Raw genomic sequence first — 18,926 nt, forward strand, 5'->3', positions numbered from 1 at the left:
ACATTACATGATCTTCGTCTGCATGCAGGGTTTGCCCAGTTGCCACGGAAATTACGATTTTCATTTAACTCATTTGTTTCCCAGTCGTCAGCAAACTTTATCTGCTGATGAAGATCATGTGATATGATTGGAAGCTCCAGAACCGCTTAGACCTTGAGTTGAGATTGAGCAGTTGACATCTGAAGAAGACCACGGCTGTGCTTTAAATGTGCACAAACTAACATACTATTCATAATAAGTATTCTGTAAAATTGAGCATGTACCGCGTTCCATCTGCATTGTATGTGGATTTTGTGTATGTGAGAAATGCCAGTATGTACACAAGAACGGCAAGAGTATTCAGTTGAAAGTTCTGGAGAAATAGTCAGTAAATTGTGAATACTAAGTGTCCTGTGAATTTACATGTTTCTGCAAAAACTACAAATTATAAAGCCGAGGATGAACTTTTGCACAAAGTATTCTTCCCAGCGCAAATTCTTCAGGGACTCGAACCAGAAACCTTCTGATCAAAGAGGGCCATTTTACCACAAAACCATTTTCATTTTCACCTCATCTCTCTGCTCCTTTCTGTCAGTTCTCTTCTGGTTTCTCCATGGTTACGGCTCTGTGATGAGGGTGTTTCCATCTTTCTATGTGTGTGTGTGTGTGTGTGTGTGTGTGTGTGTGTGTGTGTGTCAATGTACCAGTGTGTGTGTGTGTGTAGGTGTACATTCGTTATCCTAACACCTCATACCTTGTAGATACACGATTGATTTTGTGTGTGGGTGTGTGGGTTAATCATCTTTTGCATTGTGAACAGAGGTAATTCCCCCTGGTCTATCTCTCTCTCTCACTCTCTCTCTCACACACACACACACACACACGCACACACAGGAATGCACAGCAGGTGCGCAGGTGAGTATCTGACACTTATTATGGAGCGTGCAACTTTTGCGACGGCAGGCAGGCGATGAACCGCAGAGCTGAGACGTGACTCATACACACAGACACAGGCGTACAGGTTGAAAAGGGGTGATTATGTGTGTGTGTGTGTGTGTGTGTGTGTGTGTGTGTGTGTGTGTGTGCGTTGAAGCCCTGCCTGAGATAATGAAGAGAGTGTAATGGCTCCCATACATAACCGGCTTCATGCTACTGCCAGTTGTTCTCATTCATGGGTTTCTGCTGCATGTGTCCTCTATTACTGATGCAGAGATGGAACTGCTGTCCACTGAAAGATGGATTTTGGCATTTTTATTTACTTATTTATCTTTTGAAATGTAGCATATAAGTAAGCTAAAATGATAAGTCGATTAGTTGTTTTGTAATTGATTAATTATTCTATTTCATAAAAACTATTTGCAATGTAAAGATATAGTGGAGGAAGGTCTCCCTGAGCAGAGAATGACGTCATTGAGCAGCTTGAAGTCATTTATCAAGTAAAATTGACAAACATTCTCTCAATTTAGCTTCACAATTATTTATTAGTATTTGCTTATTTTCTGTTTTATATAACCGGAAATGAATACCTAATTTTGGCCTGTTGAAATAAAAAATAAACAATTTGACTTCGATCACCCTTTGGTATGGGGCTATGCTTCAAATATTTCATTGAACAAACGATTAATCAATTAATAAATAATTATTATCCAATAATACATTTTATATATCAATAATAACAGTAACAATAATAATAATCATAATAATATATAATATATAATTTATGTATATATATACTTTGAATCGCATACATAATATAAACTGTAATCAATTAAATGATAATATTTGTTGCAATCTCTTTAGTTTTGATTTCTGATAGGTAATTCGACCACTCAGGCTGGGACACTCCCTGTAAATTTTGGTACCATGGTAAATCGAGAAGAAATGTCAACTATGAGGATGATGCCAGTTCACCTACTGTTATACAGGTGGTATTGTTGTTTTTATGTTCCTTCAAATTTAAGCTAAATTTCTCAAAGAAATCTTGATTTTTTTCCATGAGTCTTTCCATCATCTCCGGTCACCAGATTCTCTGAAAGCGTTGTCTCTATTTGCTGAGGAAGAACATCGTCCACTTAATGTTCTAATGTGTAAAGTCATCCATCAGCTTTCCCTTCCAAAGCCGACCCGATGTCTCACAGTGTACGGGCTGATAAAAACTGCCAGTGTACTCACTTATGCTCTCATTTGTTTCCAGTAATGACACTCATTTGTCGAGACGAATGTCCGCATCTCTCCTTTATTACTAGAGGCAATTTTCATTTTCTCTAATGTTACCCAGTGCAGCCGAACGAACACATTTATTGTCTCTAATAGAATAATAGATCTGTATTGTCACAGCGCACAGAAGCTCGGCAGTTTGACATTTTCTGTGTAATCATGTGGTCACATGCTTATGCTTAAAACGGAGACATGTTCAGTTTTTTCTTCTAAAGGGGTACGCTTTGCCTCCCATGCTTGTTAGTAGCTGCCATGGCTCTTTTTATACAGTAAATTAGCCCTGATGGGTTGAATCATGGATATCTAAATATAATCTTTTTTTACTGTGTGTGTTTTTGTGATGCTGAGGAATTTTTCGTCACTGTTTTTGTTTCTTTTAATATGTATTTCAATGCAGAGTCTGGCAGGCAGACCAACTTCTTCTTGTTTGAATTCATATTAAGTCGATACGATTCATCCCAATTGACTGAAACTCAAACAGCAGCATCCAAATAGAGTTCACCACAGGATTATTCTGGTTGATATTGTGCAGCTGTTTTGTGCTCAGACAAACAGCCGTTTCAGTCGTGATGCGTGCATGTGTGGTAGGTGGGCTGTGGATCGTGACCTGGGGGCGGTGGGGTTGTGATGTGTGGAATAGAGAGGAGATGCACAGTTGCCCCGGTAACCAGGAATTAGGAGGCTTTACGTGAGCCCCGTGTATATGTGTTTGTCTGAGGGCACTCACTTCCTCAGCACGGCGATCTCGTTCTCGATGCTGCTCTCCTTCCCCTTCAGAGCCTTCTTGGGGATGCACTTCACTGCAAACATCCGGCCGGTCAGCTTCTCCTGGGCCAGGACCACCTCGGAAAACGCTCCTCTGTGAACACATTTAAAAACAGGAAGGCACGCGGGTCACAAGCAGATAATTTATGCTGGTGTCCTACTGGTTTTCACATCTAACAGGTTTTCACAATACATTCAAAAATAGAATGGTCAAACCCAAAGATTAGGGCTCGAGCTAACAAAACATCTTGGGTCAGTGGAGTGGACTTTTAAACACTGGTATTTCATTGGTTGCATATGTTCTACCCCATCTTCAGTCCCATTACTGTTGCCAGATTAAACCTAGCAAAAAAAAAAAGGGGAAATAAACACTTATTCCATCCTAAATAAAATTATTTTGCCTTTGAGATCTCATTGACAGCAGGTACAGGTATCTGATCTTAACATGCGGAAAATTACACTGCAATGAAAACGGAATTGGATCTACCAAGTGTAACATTGGCAATGGTTTTACTCATTAGCTTAGAACGACTCCTACGGTTAAAAAATAATTTAAAATGTTCTTTTCTTGCAACGTAAAAATGCATGCTCCTCAAATACAATCACTGCAACAATAATAGGCAAAAGCGTCTCTTGGTTCTTGTGTGAGTGTGTGTGTTTTTTTTGTGGATGTGTGTGTGCGCCGTGACAAGCGGGGCGATGAATGAAGATGAGCCTATTGAGAGTTAATCTGCTTGAACCGTGCGTTGACTCCTGTGTCGATCTGCCATCAGCCTCACTGACGTCGCATTAGGGGAAAACAAACATCTCTCTATCCTTATCTCTCTGTTCTCTCCGCTCCCTCTGCCACGTCCTCCTCTGTCGTCTCTTCCTGTGCAACATTCAGGCAACCTGCAGCCGACACAAATCCGGATTTATAACGTTCTCACCCCCGATAAATGCACAATAACATCGAATTTAGGATCACAAGGAGGCTCTTTTAAGGCGCTTCATGGCCTGGCCTCTGTGATATACTTCTGACCTTTTAGTTCATATGAGCTTGCATGTAGCGTCTTTTTCCCTGATCTGGAGTCCAGGCTTAGAGCTAAGGGGGGCAGATACTGTGCATTCAGGGCAACAAGGCCTTGGGACAACCTGACTGTGAAAATAAGGCTGGCTGAGTCAGTATCATCTATTAAAGCAGAAATTGCTTTAACAACTTTATAAAGTTCTTGTGTTGAACGCGGTAGCAAACAGTTACCTATCAACACATCCAGCAGACACGGAGCAACATTAGCATTCATTTGTAGTCATCTTTGTGGCCATCTAATGAATGTAAGTCTAATATTCACTCGACTTTTAGCTCTGTTTTGTTCTCCACCAACACCTTAGGTACAAATTGACGCCTGACACTTGCTTCTGCATGATGCTCATCAGTACAAAATTGTAGCTGGCCTCAACAGCGAAGTGTCAACCAATCATATGTGTTTGGATTAACCATTTCCAGTCCCCCTTCTCTTGCCCACCACTGTTCCGCTCCATCTAAAACATATTTTTGTCAGCTAGCCAGTTCACAGTGCTAGTTAATGACATAACTATGTCAATGAACGCTTGTGCAACACAACAATGTAGCAGGCTACGCTTGGCTGTTTAGACGCTTTGTTGCTAGTATTGTGAACATAGCATAATGATATTCCCATCAGCGCCAGTTGTACTTTGCATCCAGTGCTAGTTAGCAAATGCTAGCATGATAACCAACCAAACTAAAATGGTGCCCACAGTTAACATTTAGCTCAAAGGGCCGCCTCCCGGAACTGCCAGCCTCAGGCTTTCTAATCTGTTGCCTTTTGTGTACAATGTGTCATTTATCTTTTAAATAGTTTATCAATAAAAATTGTTCTTGGAAATATTACAAAGCAGTCAGGTTTTCACGCTCCACGCGTCTTTTACAGTGACAAGTGATCATATTGCTGGTTGCCCTAGGCGATCAAGGTGGACTGTCGTAAACCAATCAGATCACTCGAATTGGCCTTGCACGCACACATAACAGACACCTGCTCGCACTGATAACGGCTGCTGTGGGTTTTGCTGACGTCAAAACCAGACAAAACAAGTGGGCTGTGCTGTTTGCATTGTTGCCTCGCTTACATACATCCTCGTTGAGCACACACACACACACACAGACACAAACACACACACACATACACACAAAGCTTTTCATTCATTACCCGAAGAGACAGAGAGACAGAGAAAGAGATTGGTGTACACACACGAACAAACATCCATTGTCCATTGACAAAAACAGCCACAAAGGGATACATATGCTTGTTACCTCTCAATCCCTCTGCCACACACTCCGACCTGTGTGTGTGTGTGTGTGTGTGTGTGTGTGTGTGTGTGTGTGTCTATAAAGGGGGTGTCTTCTACCCATTTGATACGTGAACTCAGCCTTAATCTGTAATTTCAAAAACCCCTGCTTTCTCAGTAAAAAACTCTGCATTAGTGTAATTACTGTACAAACACTTCCAATGCCCAAGAGACAACTGGTTAGCTCCATCTCACACCAGTGGTGACGCACAGTAGCATTACATTTTCACAGCTGATTGCAGCTACAGTTGCTTTTGATGCTACCTGCTGTGATTCTGTTGGTAGATCCAGGATTTTAATTGGAGGTGTAAAATAATTCAGTGATAATCCACAATGAATCAGAGGAACAACTGTCAAAAGCCGCTATTGTCCATCTCTATATAATAACCTTGGATCCAATGTAAAGTTAAAAAGGACGTATGTGCACTTCCCCCCAACTCTAAGGAGCATTCAGACACCTCTGAGCTCATTGTTTTAGTTTTGTGGCGCACAACTTTATGACTTTATTTCAGTCTTACTGCTCTAACAGTGTTATTTTTGGCCGCAGCAGGCAGCTGTTTTTAGTCATAGAGCTGTAAAAAAAAAAGGCACACTGTACACTACCTGGTCAAGGCCAAACAGCAGACAAACAAAAGCAGGGACTATCTGAGAAAAATAGTGGAGCATTTAGTGGCTAAACAGACAGATACTTTCCTCAGGAGGTGGTGGAGACCAAAAACAGAGCTAAAAAGAGAGTGACTTAGAAAAAATGTGACCAACCTTAAACAACTGATTTTAGAACAAGTTTACCTGCAACAACTTCTTCCAATAACTCTCCATGCAAAAAATTGTAAATTATGACAAACGGTTTCACAAGTGACTCAATCAGACACTCAGGCCTCTGTCGCTTTCAGTGCAGTGGGGTCGATTTGCAGGGCAACATTCAACAGGTGAAGCTTCGAGTACGGAAGAAAATCCTTAAGTTATAACTAGACGTCAATTAAGAACACCCCCGTTACTCAAATAGGCGAAACATGTGAAATGGCTGCAGGTCAGACATTCCCATTAAACCGCTCAAATGTAAAACTGGTAAGGGGATATGCAGAAAATCTGAAAATTAAACCATTCTCTACGGTTAGTATTGTGTTTTTTCCATCTTAAAAAATGTGTACAAAAAAGGGATTGACATTCTACAATCTCAAACAAATATGACAGAATAACGTCGGAAAATTTGAATAAATGTAATTTGAAAATGTGTTCTTAAAACCAAATCTTTAATTTTTCTATTTCTATTCTCTGAATTAGTAAAAATAGATGGTGTTGATCTCTACAGTAGAGTGCTACAGACTTGGGGCATCTATTTCAAGTAGCATTGAAGCTTTTCAACTCCTTAATAAGACACTTAACTTTGTTTCTACCTTTAAGTTGTTGCCCTGTTGTAAGAGCCTCTCATAAACTGCATCACTGATTGGAACCCATCCTGCTTTCAGAGCAATAATCACAACAGGTTACAGTATAAGCAAAAGTTGACGATCAACACTGAAAAAAGATTTGTACATAATTTGCAATGACACACACACACAAACATACACACTCTGTTCATTCATGCTGAATATTATGTCTGAATGGTGGGAAGAAGTGAATAAAATGAGAAGCTGAGCTATACTGACATGAGGAAAAAGGTCAGTAGAGAGAGAGGGAGGGAGATAAAGAGAGAGAGAGTGAGTGTGTGTGTGTGTGTGTGTGTGTGTGAGCTGCAAATGTGAATGGAATACCGAATAAATAAGCTACTCGCAGGTTCACAAACACACACACACACAAACCACCACCACTGCCACAACTCCAGGAACACCACATGGTCCAATTCACAAGGTTTGTCAACCTTAAATGCATTTGCTTGTACACACACACACACACACACACACACACACACACACACACACACACACACACACACACACACACACACACACACACATGCACACACTAAAGGACCTGTGGGGCTCATTTGATTGGAGAATGGAAGCTTGTATAACATCTGGCTGCAGAGTTCACTAACTGGCCAGTGTGTGTGTGTGTGTGTGTGTGTGTGTGTGTGTGTGTGTGTGTGTGTGTGTGTGTGTGTGTGTGTGTGTGTGTGTGTGTGTTGGGGGTTGACTGACTGGCAGTCCCAGCTTGCCGTTACCTGCGGCAACAATGATTGCATTTCCCTTCTGTATAAACCTGTGTAACTGTGTCAGTGCACTGCGCAAGAAATGCACTGGCAGCAACACTGTGTGTGTGTGTGTGTGTGTGTGTGTGTGTATGTGTGTGTGTTTCTCCATCAAGTGCATATCCAACAGGGAAACAGTCTTTCTCACACACACACACAGTGTAAGACAGAGATAGGAACGGAGAGACTAGAATAGGCTGACAAGGTGACAGTGACACATTTAACATGGAGACTGACAGCAGCCATCAGTGTTCCTCACTGTCGAGCTGAAAATACATTATAAAAAGTTGTTCAGTCATCAGATTCTTCTGTGTTTTTACTGAAAGCATAAATCCACCTGCAACCAAGGTGGAAACTGCTAAAAACAGAAATCTTATACAGAAACATTAGGTTTTGGTGTCAAAGAGCACTTCTTTTTAGGGCCATCATGAAACAACCATACACAAAGAAATCCATAATAGAAGAGGCGAAGATGGTCATAGCAGAAGGACGGACCAGAATGCAATGCAGCAGCAAAATGAGCTGGGATGTGGTTAAAACAAATATTGCTGAATGATCCCGCTTTAACACCAACTGTACATATCCAACTCTGCTTCAACAGCAAGAAAACATGCTCCTGCCGCTGTATCATCTCTGGGGACTGTACTAATGGTCAGAGATGCTCTGTGCTATGTATGAAAAAAATGCAGAACCCCCCAATTCATGTCAATAACATGCAAAAAAAAAAATTTTTGTAGAGTAGTGGAACTGATAAATTGAGGCTGCGAAATAGCATTAATTGCGCACGGTAATTGTATTAAGTGCAAAATGTTAACACATCCCTCATGAAATCAGGTGCTGCTCAACCACAAACACCCTCGCTGAACAATCTAATGTGTTAACTCCCTGTTATCAGCGTTCAGAGGACGATGTCCTAATGTTTTCAGAGGTTTTCTTCACTGCTCCTATCACTGTGAAGTCATATTATCTTTAAGTTAAGTTTAATTTTGGCTTTAATGCCATCGATCTGGAGTCTAAATGCAGCTGGGTATCAAAATGTCATCAAGCAGAGCCTCAAAAAACATTGATTTAACCAACAAAAAGGCAGCCAAATGACACAAAGTGTTACAAAAAAGAAGGCAGCTGGGAAAGAACAGGTAAGCTTCATGACATATGGCTCTCACACACACACACACACACACACACACACACACACACACACACACACACACACACACACACACACACACACACACACACACACACACACACACCCACACAATAACACATGCAGAGAGGGATAATGTCAGCTCAGTAGGTCTGCTCCTGCCCAATCAATAATTAACAGTTTAATCAAAGCAGAAGCGCTTGCCTCTGAATGTGCTCACACACACGCACACACGCACACACACATCCAAAGTCCTGATAATGACAGAGCATGGGCAAGGACAATTATACAGCACCGAACTACCGTCATCACTGAACAGAACACGTGCACACACACACACACACACACACACACACACACACACACACACACACACACACACACATTAACGCACATGCACCATTATTTTCATGTGCTTGGAATACAAAGTAATCTGCTTGAGTTGTGTGTCATTGTCTCGATGCCAATGAAAAGATTGTTGCGTTGATTGTTCTGTTTCAGGTTCATTCAGGGTCAATTGCAAGGTAGCGAATGCTTGCTCGTCACATGAAGACTTTTTTTGAAGAATGAAGAATTGTTAAAATTGACAATTTTAACAATTCAGTTTTGGTTACACGTCATCCTCCACCGTCTTAGTAATTAAAGGTCCTTTCTTGTATCACAAGAGACTTTTAGTTTTAATGGAACTTTATTCAGGAGACTCCGTGTTTTGTTTCAAAAGAACCTGCTCAGGACTCGCTGGCTGTGAACGCAGTCCGTTATTACACACTGAGTGTTTCTCCAGTGTGTGTGTGTGTGTGTGTGTGTGTGTGTGTGTGTGTGTGTGAAGAGGTCTCTGTACGCCGCGGAGGGGCCGGTGAAGTTGGTGGCGATACAAGGATGAGGATTCACTTAAGCCAGGTTGCCATGGAAACATTTACGCGATGTAACCTAGCCCACTACTGAAGCACGGTCTTGAGTCAAATGTGAATGACGTCATGCATCTTTTATTCATCGTTGGCTTGAACAATGAATTCATGAGACGGGGCGGCTGTGGCGTAGTGGAGAGCAAGGTAGTTCTCCAATCATAGGGCCGGTGGTTCGATACCCGGCTTCGGCAGTCAATGTGTCCTTGGGCAAGACACTTAACCCCAAGTTGCTCCCGAAGGCTTGCCATCGGTGTGGACTGGATGTTGCATGAATGTTAGTTAGAGTCTGATGGTGGCACCTTGCATGGTAGCCTGTCATCAGTGTGTGAATGGGTGAATGATATGTAATATACTACTGACTGTAAGTCGCTTTGGATAAAAGCGTCTGCTAAATGACTGTAATGTAATGAGACGCGTGTTATCCTTTCGCTTCAATCAATCACTAGAGCTACTTTCAGAACAATGTGTTTTTAAATAACCTCTTTTTAATATTTTGAATATAACCTACAAGATTATTTGGGATGAGGTATAATATTGGACTAAACGATCATGTTTATTTCATTAGATTAAAATTCAAACGAGATCAAGAGATCAGCAACAAGAAATTTAACTTCACAGAGTACAAATGTTTTGTCACCTTAATAACCCTCCAAAACTGTCTCAGGACCTGTTGTGGGGTTCTGACCCACAGGTGGACCACAGCAAATCGGAATCACCATGGCAACGGGCAGCAAGGCAGGATGTGCAATGATTTTATTACAGCTGCTGTGTAGAAGCATCGAAGCAGAATAACAGGACAGGTGGAATGTAAACACTGCTGCTACACACAGTTTTCAGCAGAACCTCAGTTTCTACACGTAGAAAAAACACTCGGGGTGAAATGAGGAGAATGGAGCTAAGAGCCTCCTTCCCTGTGTGTGTCTTCCTCCCTCTTCCTTTTGTGACTGTGTGCACACGCTATATGCCTTAGTTGCGGAGTGCGTAGGCTTAAATAGCACCGTTGCCACGGCAGCAATTAAGTGCCAATTATAGTCTGTATTCTCAACGTGGCTCCGACAGCAGAAGATGAAGCCGAGCGAGAGAAAGAGAGAGAGAGAGAGAGAGAGCACTGTGAGAAAATGCCTGTACAGTCTTCTGTGCAATTAAGAAGAAAAAAAAATTAACAAAACAGAATCAGAATTTGGTCTAAAATCTGGAGACACTGTAAATCAACACACTGTCCATAGGAGTGTGAAGAATGGGCTCATCTCCACCAGCAATACCACGACAGATGGGACATGCACACAGAGCTCTGTGGCACAAAATTAAACATTAACAGGGAACTTGAACCAATGCATGCTGGGCGAGATTACTTCAGGTCACCATCCAATGATAAAAAAAACAAAAACAAAACATGCAGAAATCTCATGTGTGTATTCTGAGATACAGGACACGATACAAAACTACAATTCTGAGGAACCCAAAATAGAGATTAAACGAAAACACAGATAGTTATCTGGACATGAACTGCGACGTCTCACATTCCCCGGTGCCAAACTTCCACAGAAAAAGGTAATGCCTTTTTTGGTGATATCAGTATTACTTCACTGTTTATTATCTGAAAATATTCTGATTAAACTGATTTGTTTCATCTTCCGGTTTCAGCTTATTATTCTTTAACAGAAAAGTTGTTTTTCTAACGTACAAGCTACAAAGCCTGATGAACTGGACTCCCCTGAGACAAGAGAATGCGAATTCAGGAGTGGCATAAGATGTGTGTGTGTGTGTGTGTGTGTGTGTGTGTGTGTGTGTGTGTGTGTGTGTGTGTGTGTGTGTGTGTGTGTGTGTATAATTAAGTGAAAAGGAGAGCGACCACACTGTGGAAGAAGAAAGATGATGCTTCCTGTCTGCTTTGTGTGTATTCGCATCACATGGACACCCAAGCGCACACACAAACACAGTCTGAGCGGTATAGATTTGCCATAGCAACAGCCCTGACCACTACTGGGCTGTCAGGAGACTTCCCTTCTGTTTACATTAATCGCCATGGTAACAGCTTCAGCCCCTGTGTGTGTGTGTGTGTGTGTGTGTGTGTGTGTGTGTGTGTGTGTGTGTGTGTGTGTGTGTGTGTGTGTGTGTGTGTGTGAGGAAGTGCTTGGACTCTGGGTAATCCCATGTGTGGAAGCGAGAGACTGTGTGTGTGTGCTCATGGTAATTTGTGCAAGATATATGTGTGTGTGTGTGTGTGTGTGTGTGTGTGTGTGTGTGTGTGTGTGTGTGTGTGTGTGTGTGTGTGTGTGTGTGTGTGTGTGAGATCGATCTGAAAGTCAAAATTTGTAAGTGCACATTTGTAAATGGAGAATGAGTTGTGAGAGCATGAAAGGAGTGAATCGTGAGGGCAGCGGATGTTTTTAAGACAAAAATGACGAAGAACAAAAAAAAAGAAAAATGGAAACAACACTCCATGGCTGTCAATGCTAAATATGGCACGCTAAACGCCATAGTGGTACTGCTAGCTGATGGTGTATAGATGAGAGGTGTCATATCAATGAATTTTGGATTTCATGTGAACGTTATTTATATAAATGTACCATAAAAGAACGGCCGTAATCTACAATAGAAACAGCAGAGAATAAACCGCCGCAGCGAAAAAAGATGTTTTAACGACGGAGCAGTTGGTGACTCAGCGGTTTATCTCCTGTCCTGTGACCTTGGAGATTCCCCGAACCACACAAACACACACTCACACACGGTTGATGGCCTGCAATAGTATCAGATGTGGCAAAAGGTACAAGGCTGACTGCAGTGACAGCCACATGAAACCTGCCAGCACCGCACCGCAGTCTCCCAGTCGGTACAACAAGAACCATGCTGAGTGATGGAGGCATACAGAGAGACAGAGAGAGAGAGAGAGAGAGAGAGAGAGAGAGAGAGAGAGGAAGGAGGTGGGGGTGGGGGAGGCATTTTCTCACTCCTCGTTTTTTTAAAAGGCAAGAGATAAAAAAGACATGACCTGACATGTTGAAGGCCACGGAGATCCATAGCTCTAATAAGAGCGTGTGGAAGTATTGATGAGGAGAGTAAAATAGATTTGTGAGGAGATGAGAAGCAAAACTCTTTAATGACATCCGGCCTGAGAGGAGGGGTCACATGTATGGAGCTAGTGTATGTCAGCTAGTTGAATGAGTAGTGTAGGGTTAAACAATTTGTTAAATTAACATTTATTTTTTTAAATGGTTAAACATATACATTGCAGTTGCTAATCCCAGTTATTCCAACATTTTTTGGAATGTGGTCTTGTGTGCTGTCTTGCATGGCCATACTGTATTGACCTATAAATTAAATTTCACACTTGATATTTACTGTATTGTAACCTTGGTATTAACCCAAATCTAGCTTGGCCTTAGGAGACCGGGACACCCGAGTGCAAAGACCAATTATGAATTTATATTTTGAGCTGTAATGTAAAAGCCGCAGAAGAGGGGAAAAAACGACTGTATTGCCCATTGAAATAGAATAGGAGTAGAACAGATATACCCATTCAGATCAATGTAGCAGGATGGTCAGGGCGGTGGCCCTTTTTATGTGCACCATTGCGACAGTAGTAGCGGGCTCTAACCTTAACTACCATATAAACTAAATCAACTTAGAGCAAGCCGGCGACTGACTGAGGTGAGGTTTTGCAGTAACGCATTACTACTTGCAGTGGAGTAGTAATGTTAAGAAGCACAGGGAGCCAGAGTCCAACAATCCAACAACAGCGCAAGATGAGCGAAAACTTTGTCTGGCTTATTTTTCTGTAACCAGTGTAGCAACAAAGCATGGTGGAATTAGCAAGCTAGCTAACTAGCCAGCAGCACGCTATTTAGCTTGCTGATTCCTCCATGCTATTAATGCTTAACTGGTTACAGAAAATGAGCCAAACATCAAGGTCCCTTCCCCTCATTAGCCGGAGAAGGACAAGCCACCTAGCTAACTAGCCAGAGCTGTGTCAAATCTTTACGGCCCCACTGACTTGTGTTGTTGCCATAACAACTAACAACAATTGCCATTTTCGCTTCTGAACTAGTCAAATATTGACGGAGAACTGTTCAATGTACGTTCTGTTGTTTTTCTATTTCTAGGGTATTAACACTGTATATTATTTATTGAGTTTTATCTACATGTATCACACGCTGTGAGTAAACATCTCTGTTTGCCTTTTGAATTATGTTTCCATTCCTGCTATCCTCACAGCGTGGACTCTGCTTCGGAGGCTGGGGGCCAACACGTCCACTTCCTCTGACTCGTCCTTCGGTATAGTGACACAGTCATCTTGTCCTTTAAAATAATAATACGTCCCATAAATACCCACAACCAGAAAGAACAAAATGTACGGAGACGCTGATCCTTTTAATTTTGTCAAGCTGAGGTCACTCGCGCATTAGGGGACTGGCGTCCGCTCGGTCCGGTTGAAGCACCAGCATCTGTTTAAGGAATTATAATGAGGCATCACTCTACCAAACCATCACAGACTGTTCAACGAGAACACGAGCGAGAGGGTTACTGAAGGGCTCTACAGCTTCACGGCAACAAGCTGTTAGATGTGCCTCTTTGTTTCCAGTCGGGCTGTTAGACATGGAAATCAGTCATTAACAAGCAAATCTTTCTCCATGATGGAGACCTACATGTTTGCTTTAGAGATTCATGATAAAATGGCCTCTATTGAGGTTGTATCAATAGAAACAAGCCTAGTGCAAATATTTAAACACGCTGTTGTGATGTGGCTGCTATTTTTTATCTTTTTTTTATTGGCGCTCACATGCTCAAACTTGTTTTTCCCTGCGGTGAAAATATGCATTCACTTTTCCGGAAGTTCTACATTGTGTCTTACATGCACACACATAGATAACCAAATATACCTCTGTCACACCCAGCGGCGGTCACACACGAAAGGACAGGTGCTAACAGGACTGCGGCACGGCATAACAACCATTTCGTCATCTTACTCTCCTTAATCTCTTAATCCTTTTAATAGATGACAAATTACATTGAATCATTGATAACGTCATAATAGCACAAGTTCCACATAACCATGGATGTGTGTAAACAGCAGCAGAAGGCTGCTGTAGGGTGCGGCTGGCCTTGAGGTTACAGAGAGTGAATGGCATCCACCAAGAGCCGAGCAAGCACGCCTTTTATGAATAACTGTGGGTAGCTGTCAGCTACATGAATGAAATGTGAATGGAAAATTAGCAATGAAGTGAGGCTAGTACATTCACAAGACACCTGGTTACTTTGTGGTTTTACGGGGAGGTTATGTGCCACTATTTCACTAACTATTCAGTGTTTGGGTCAAGCAGCCAGCTGAGAAACCAGGAATTCACTTTCTCTAGGCTAAGAAGAAGTCCGGCATATAAAGTCACAAGTAGACTTTTTTACACCGGTTTTTGCACATATTGCATTTTTCTGTTGCCAGTTTTAGAGGTGCTGATGAGTGGGTTTTGTTAGCTGTTTCCCCCCCCTATAAATACCAACAGTAACCTGGTTACTGCATATTGATTCTAAACCGACCACCAAGTGGGTTGAGAGATCATTAATGGGGGCCGCCAGAAGGTTGTGGAGAAAAATATAGAATTACATTAAAACATGTAATTACACTAGGGAATGTTTTTTACATTACATCACCTGTAGCAGTGATATAATTTCCATCAGAATAATGAGTTTCTGACAGGGGGATTCCCGCCGGGTCAGGTGGTGAGAAAAAGAAAAAGACATAATGTTGAGGTTTGACTATTTCTTACGATGATGTCATCACACTAACATCACACAAACTGAGACTGAAACACACATCTGCAGAGGAGCTATGACTACATGTACTGTGGGTCTGTTTATTGCGTGCATGCAGAGCTTAAGCGGCAATCACACAAATGACTGATAGCTACACAGCACTGCTCTGACTAGACTGATGACGCAGAGAGCATTTTCTCCCACCCATACCAACACGCACAGCTGGATGGGAACAAACAGTGATGCTGTCTTTGCACAGAAATGACACCTCAACTGTAACACAACCTCTGCTGGTTACAGAGTTTAAGACATTTTAAAACTTTGGCACTTCAGGATCTGGGTTTATGTGCATCATTGTGTTCTGCTCAAGGACGACGTGAGAGTAACTGGGCCAAGCTGCGCCGGATAAACAGCCACACACACACATACACACACACTGATCTAAGTACAGTAGTGGGACTCAGTGAAAGTAGGTCTGCTATAATACAGAAAAAGCCTCCAAGGTACGGATGAGTGTGTGTGTGTGTGTGTGTGTGTGTGTGTGTGTGTGTGTGTGTGTGTGTGTGTGTGTGTGTGTGTGTGTGTGTGTGTGTGTGTGTCACTCCGGTGAATTGTTAAGCCTACCAGAGCAGAAAGAGTATGTGCCATTTAACAGTAACATTATGTATCTCTGTTCATTTTAGTATGTTTTAAACAAAAAATGGATTTACATAAATCTGCTGTGCTTCAGTGTGTGTGTGTGTGTGTGTGTGTGTGTGTGTGTGTGGTAGAGAGTTTTACTGACATTGTCAGGACACTGTGTGTGTTGGTTGTGTTTGTGTGACTTGGCTCATTCCTGTGTGTTTAAGTTTGTGTGTCTGCTTCTTTCTGTGCTTCTTTGAGCGTCTGCTTGTGTGTGTTTTCTGTGGGTGTATGCGTGTGTTTGTTTGTGTGCGTGCAGTCTGCCCCTAAATTACCTGTCCAGAAGACGGAGTGTGTGCTGGCCCCGCAGTGGAGCTGCTGCGGCGCTGCTTCCCATAACGGCAGCAATCATTCACAATCTGATGGGCAACGGCCAAAATGTTATTTGGGTACACGCTGGAACGCTATAATTAATCTCAGCAGTCTGATCGCTATAGGATAAGGTCCCAGTAAGGTTGCAATGGTGAATAAAAACTTGATATGAAGACAGGTTTCAACACGGGTCATGTATAGGGCTGCAATTAATGATTATTTTCATTGTTGATTTATCTGTTGATTATTTTTTCGAATAATCATTGAGTCATTTGGTCTATAAAATGTCAGAAAATGGTGAAAAAAGGCAATCAGTGTTTTTTCTAAATCCCAGGAAGGTCCTTAAATGTCTTGCTTTGTCCACAACTCAAATATAGTCAGTTGACTGCCATATAGAGGAGTACAGATCCCCCAAAATATTCACATTTAAGAAGCTTGAGTCAGAGGACATTTTCGATCGCACATGTGACTATTGTGCAAGCACACGGTGCAATGTCGAAGCTGAAACGATATATTGTGCAGCCTTACCGCCCACTATTTGAGAATTTACAGCATAACTATGGCAGATATTTACTAAATGGTAAACTTCATCTGATTACAAGCAAGAAATCGTTGATCATACCTTTTCCTGATTTGTAAACAAACATACGCTAGCAATTCTGAAGAGCAATGCTAGCTTAAGTCTATTCACAACACTTTAATACAATCTCATAGTAGAAAAGTTTTAATGGCTGAACAGCATCCACATTGACTCAGACTACCTTCAGCTTTCAGATGAGAGATAGAGAGAACTATCTGTAAAACCAGAGGATTGCAACAACACTACAGCACTTCTTCAACTTCTGAACAGCATCTTGTGTCAGCTTTGGAACCGTTTTTGTTTGTTCTAGGACTTTGTCAGAAGCTTATGTCATATTCAGATGAACACTGAGTCTACATGGTGAGTACATTTGCCATTTGGAGCCGACAGAACACTCAGACATCATCTCACAAGACAGAGTCACGCAAATACAACCAAGCATGTCCACACACGCCCGTTTACTGATGGCAGTCTGAATCTCATCTACCAGGGGACACTAACACACGTCATGGTTAAATCAAACCGAAACAAGGTTCCAAGATGTATAATCAAGTTCTGTTGATATGGCTGAAAGATTGTACTATGGTGAACGCCGTAGGGTAAAAGTACCCCACGTTTTTTTTATTATTCACCACCACATCACTGGGCTGGATGTAGCATCTTTTTCGCAAAGTTTCCTCGCCTCGCTCTGAAATTCAATCGCAGCCGTGTAGCGTGTTCCGATGCTCGTTGCAGTCTTAGCAGGGGACGATCAGGAAGAAAGGGGAGATCGGAGCTTCAAGTTCCTGCTGAGGACAAAGCCTAGCAGAGAGAGAGAGAGAGAGAGAGAGAGAGCAGAGACAGACCCAGGCAGTCTGGTTGATGATTCACTCTGGATTCCGAACATCCTCTCTTGGCTGGGATGACGTTTCTCAGGTGGGCCCTAGTCTGCGCCAACCTGCCATTACTTCATTATTACCATACTCATCTGCTTCTTCCATCCGTTTTACATGATGAGCAACCAGGGTGCGTTTGGAGGGAAATCTAAAAAGCACAAAACAAGAACATGGGGCTGTTCTTTCGAAGCAAAAGCTTTCAGAGTTTCTGGTGACGGCAGATGGTGGAAGGAAATGAAGGCCGACTGAGAGATGACTTCCAACAAATCCTTTAGTGGACGTCCCAAGGGGCCCCCGAGGCCGTCCCCTTTGGCTCCCATGTGCTTCTATTCCCTGCCCTCGTTGCTTTTCATTACAATTCCTCATTTCCACTCTGTTATCTCTTCTTCCTCCTCCTCCTCCTCCTCCTCCTCCTCATCCTCCGCTCTGGTATTTTGTTATATTTTGCGCTGCCTCTGTCAGGAGCAGCCGAGCCTCGAGGGAGAACACGCTAAGCTGCTTTCTGACTTGCCTTTGTGCTCAGGTAGTAGTTGCACAATAAAACTGTCAGCAGTCACAGCCGTTGAGTTTACTGCTCTTTTAAAAAAGAAGCAGAAAAAAATATTGACCCTTTCTTCCCTTTCTCTTAGTGGATATATCCAGCACATGAAACCATTTCTGGTTACTGCTTCGAACAATTTGTGCCGTTGGAATATGACGCATTGCCTCTGCTGTGTGATGAAATTAATTATGGGAGTTCTGAGAATGAAGTGTCGACGGGAGACCCAGATGTGTTATACATTGTGACACTATAGCTGATAACTGTTGTGGTTTGCCCACTGAGGGCGTTTGGCTGCTCTGTAGCAGTGCTGGCTACATGGTGAGTGATTCTAATGTCATATAAATGTTTGGAAGCTTTGAATAAAACTATATTCCGTCTGGAAGCAGTCAGCCAAGTTCCTAGAGACAATACAGAAGACATGACCTCAGTGTGAGTCCTCAGATTCACTGGCAAATTCATTTCTAAAAAGCAACCAATCAGAAATGTTTAAAGGCCCTCTCTCAGTTTGGCTTCTTACTACAAATAACTGGCTGCTATATGAGCACACAACTGTCTGTCAAAAACGGTTTGGTTTGTTTCACGTCAAGGACTTCTGTGAGTGTGTTTGTTCATTTGTCTGCGCTCTTTCAACAGCTT

General features: G+C 42.2%; 1 protein-coding gene across 1 annotated transcript in view; it reads right to left on the reverse strand.

Moving 5' to 3' along the window:
* Positions 1-18,926, reverse strand: part of camk1da (calcium/calmodulin-dependent protein kinase 1Da) — a 46,650-nt gene that overhangs the window by 21,304 nt on the left and 6,420 nt on the right. Inside the window, exon 2 of the mRNA XM_054624712.1 lies at positions 2,924-3,055. Coding sequence (XP_054480687.1) covers positions 2,924-3,055 — 132 coding nt within the window. The remainder of the gene's footprint in view (positions 1-2,923; positions 3,056-18,926) is intronic.

The sequence above is a fragment of the Anoplopoma fimbria genome, chromosome 23, assembly GCF_027596085.1.
Source record: "Anoplopoma fimbria isolate UVic2021 breed Golden Eagle Sablefish chromosome 23, Afim_UVic_2022, whole genome shotgun sequence".
NCBI classification, from domain to species: Eukaryota; Metazoa; Chordata; class Actinopteri; order Perciformes; family Anoplopomatidae; genus Anoplopoma; species Anoplopoma fimbria.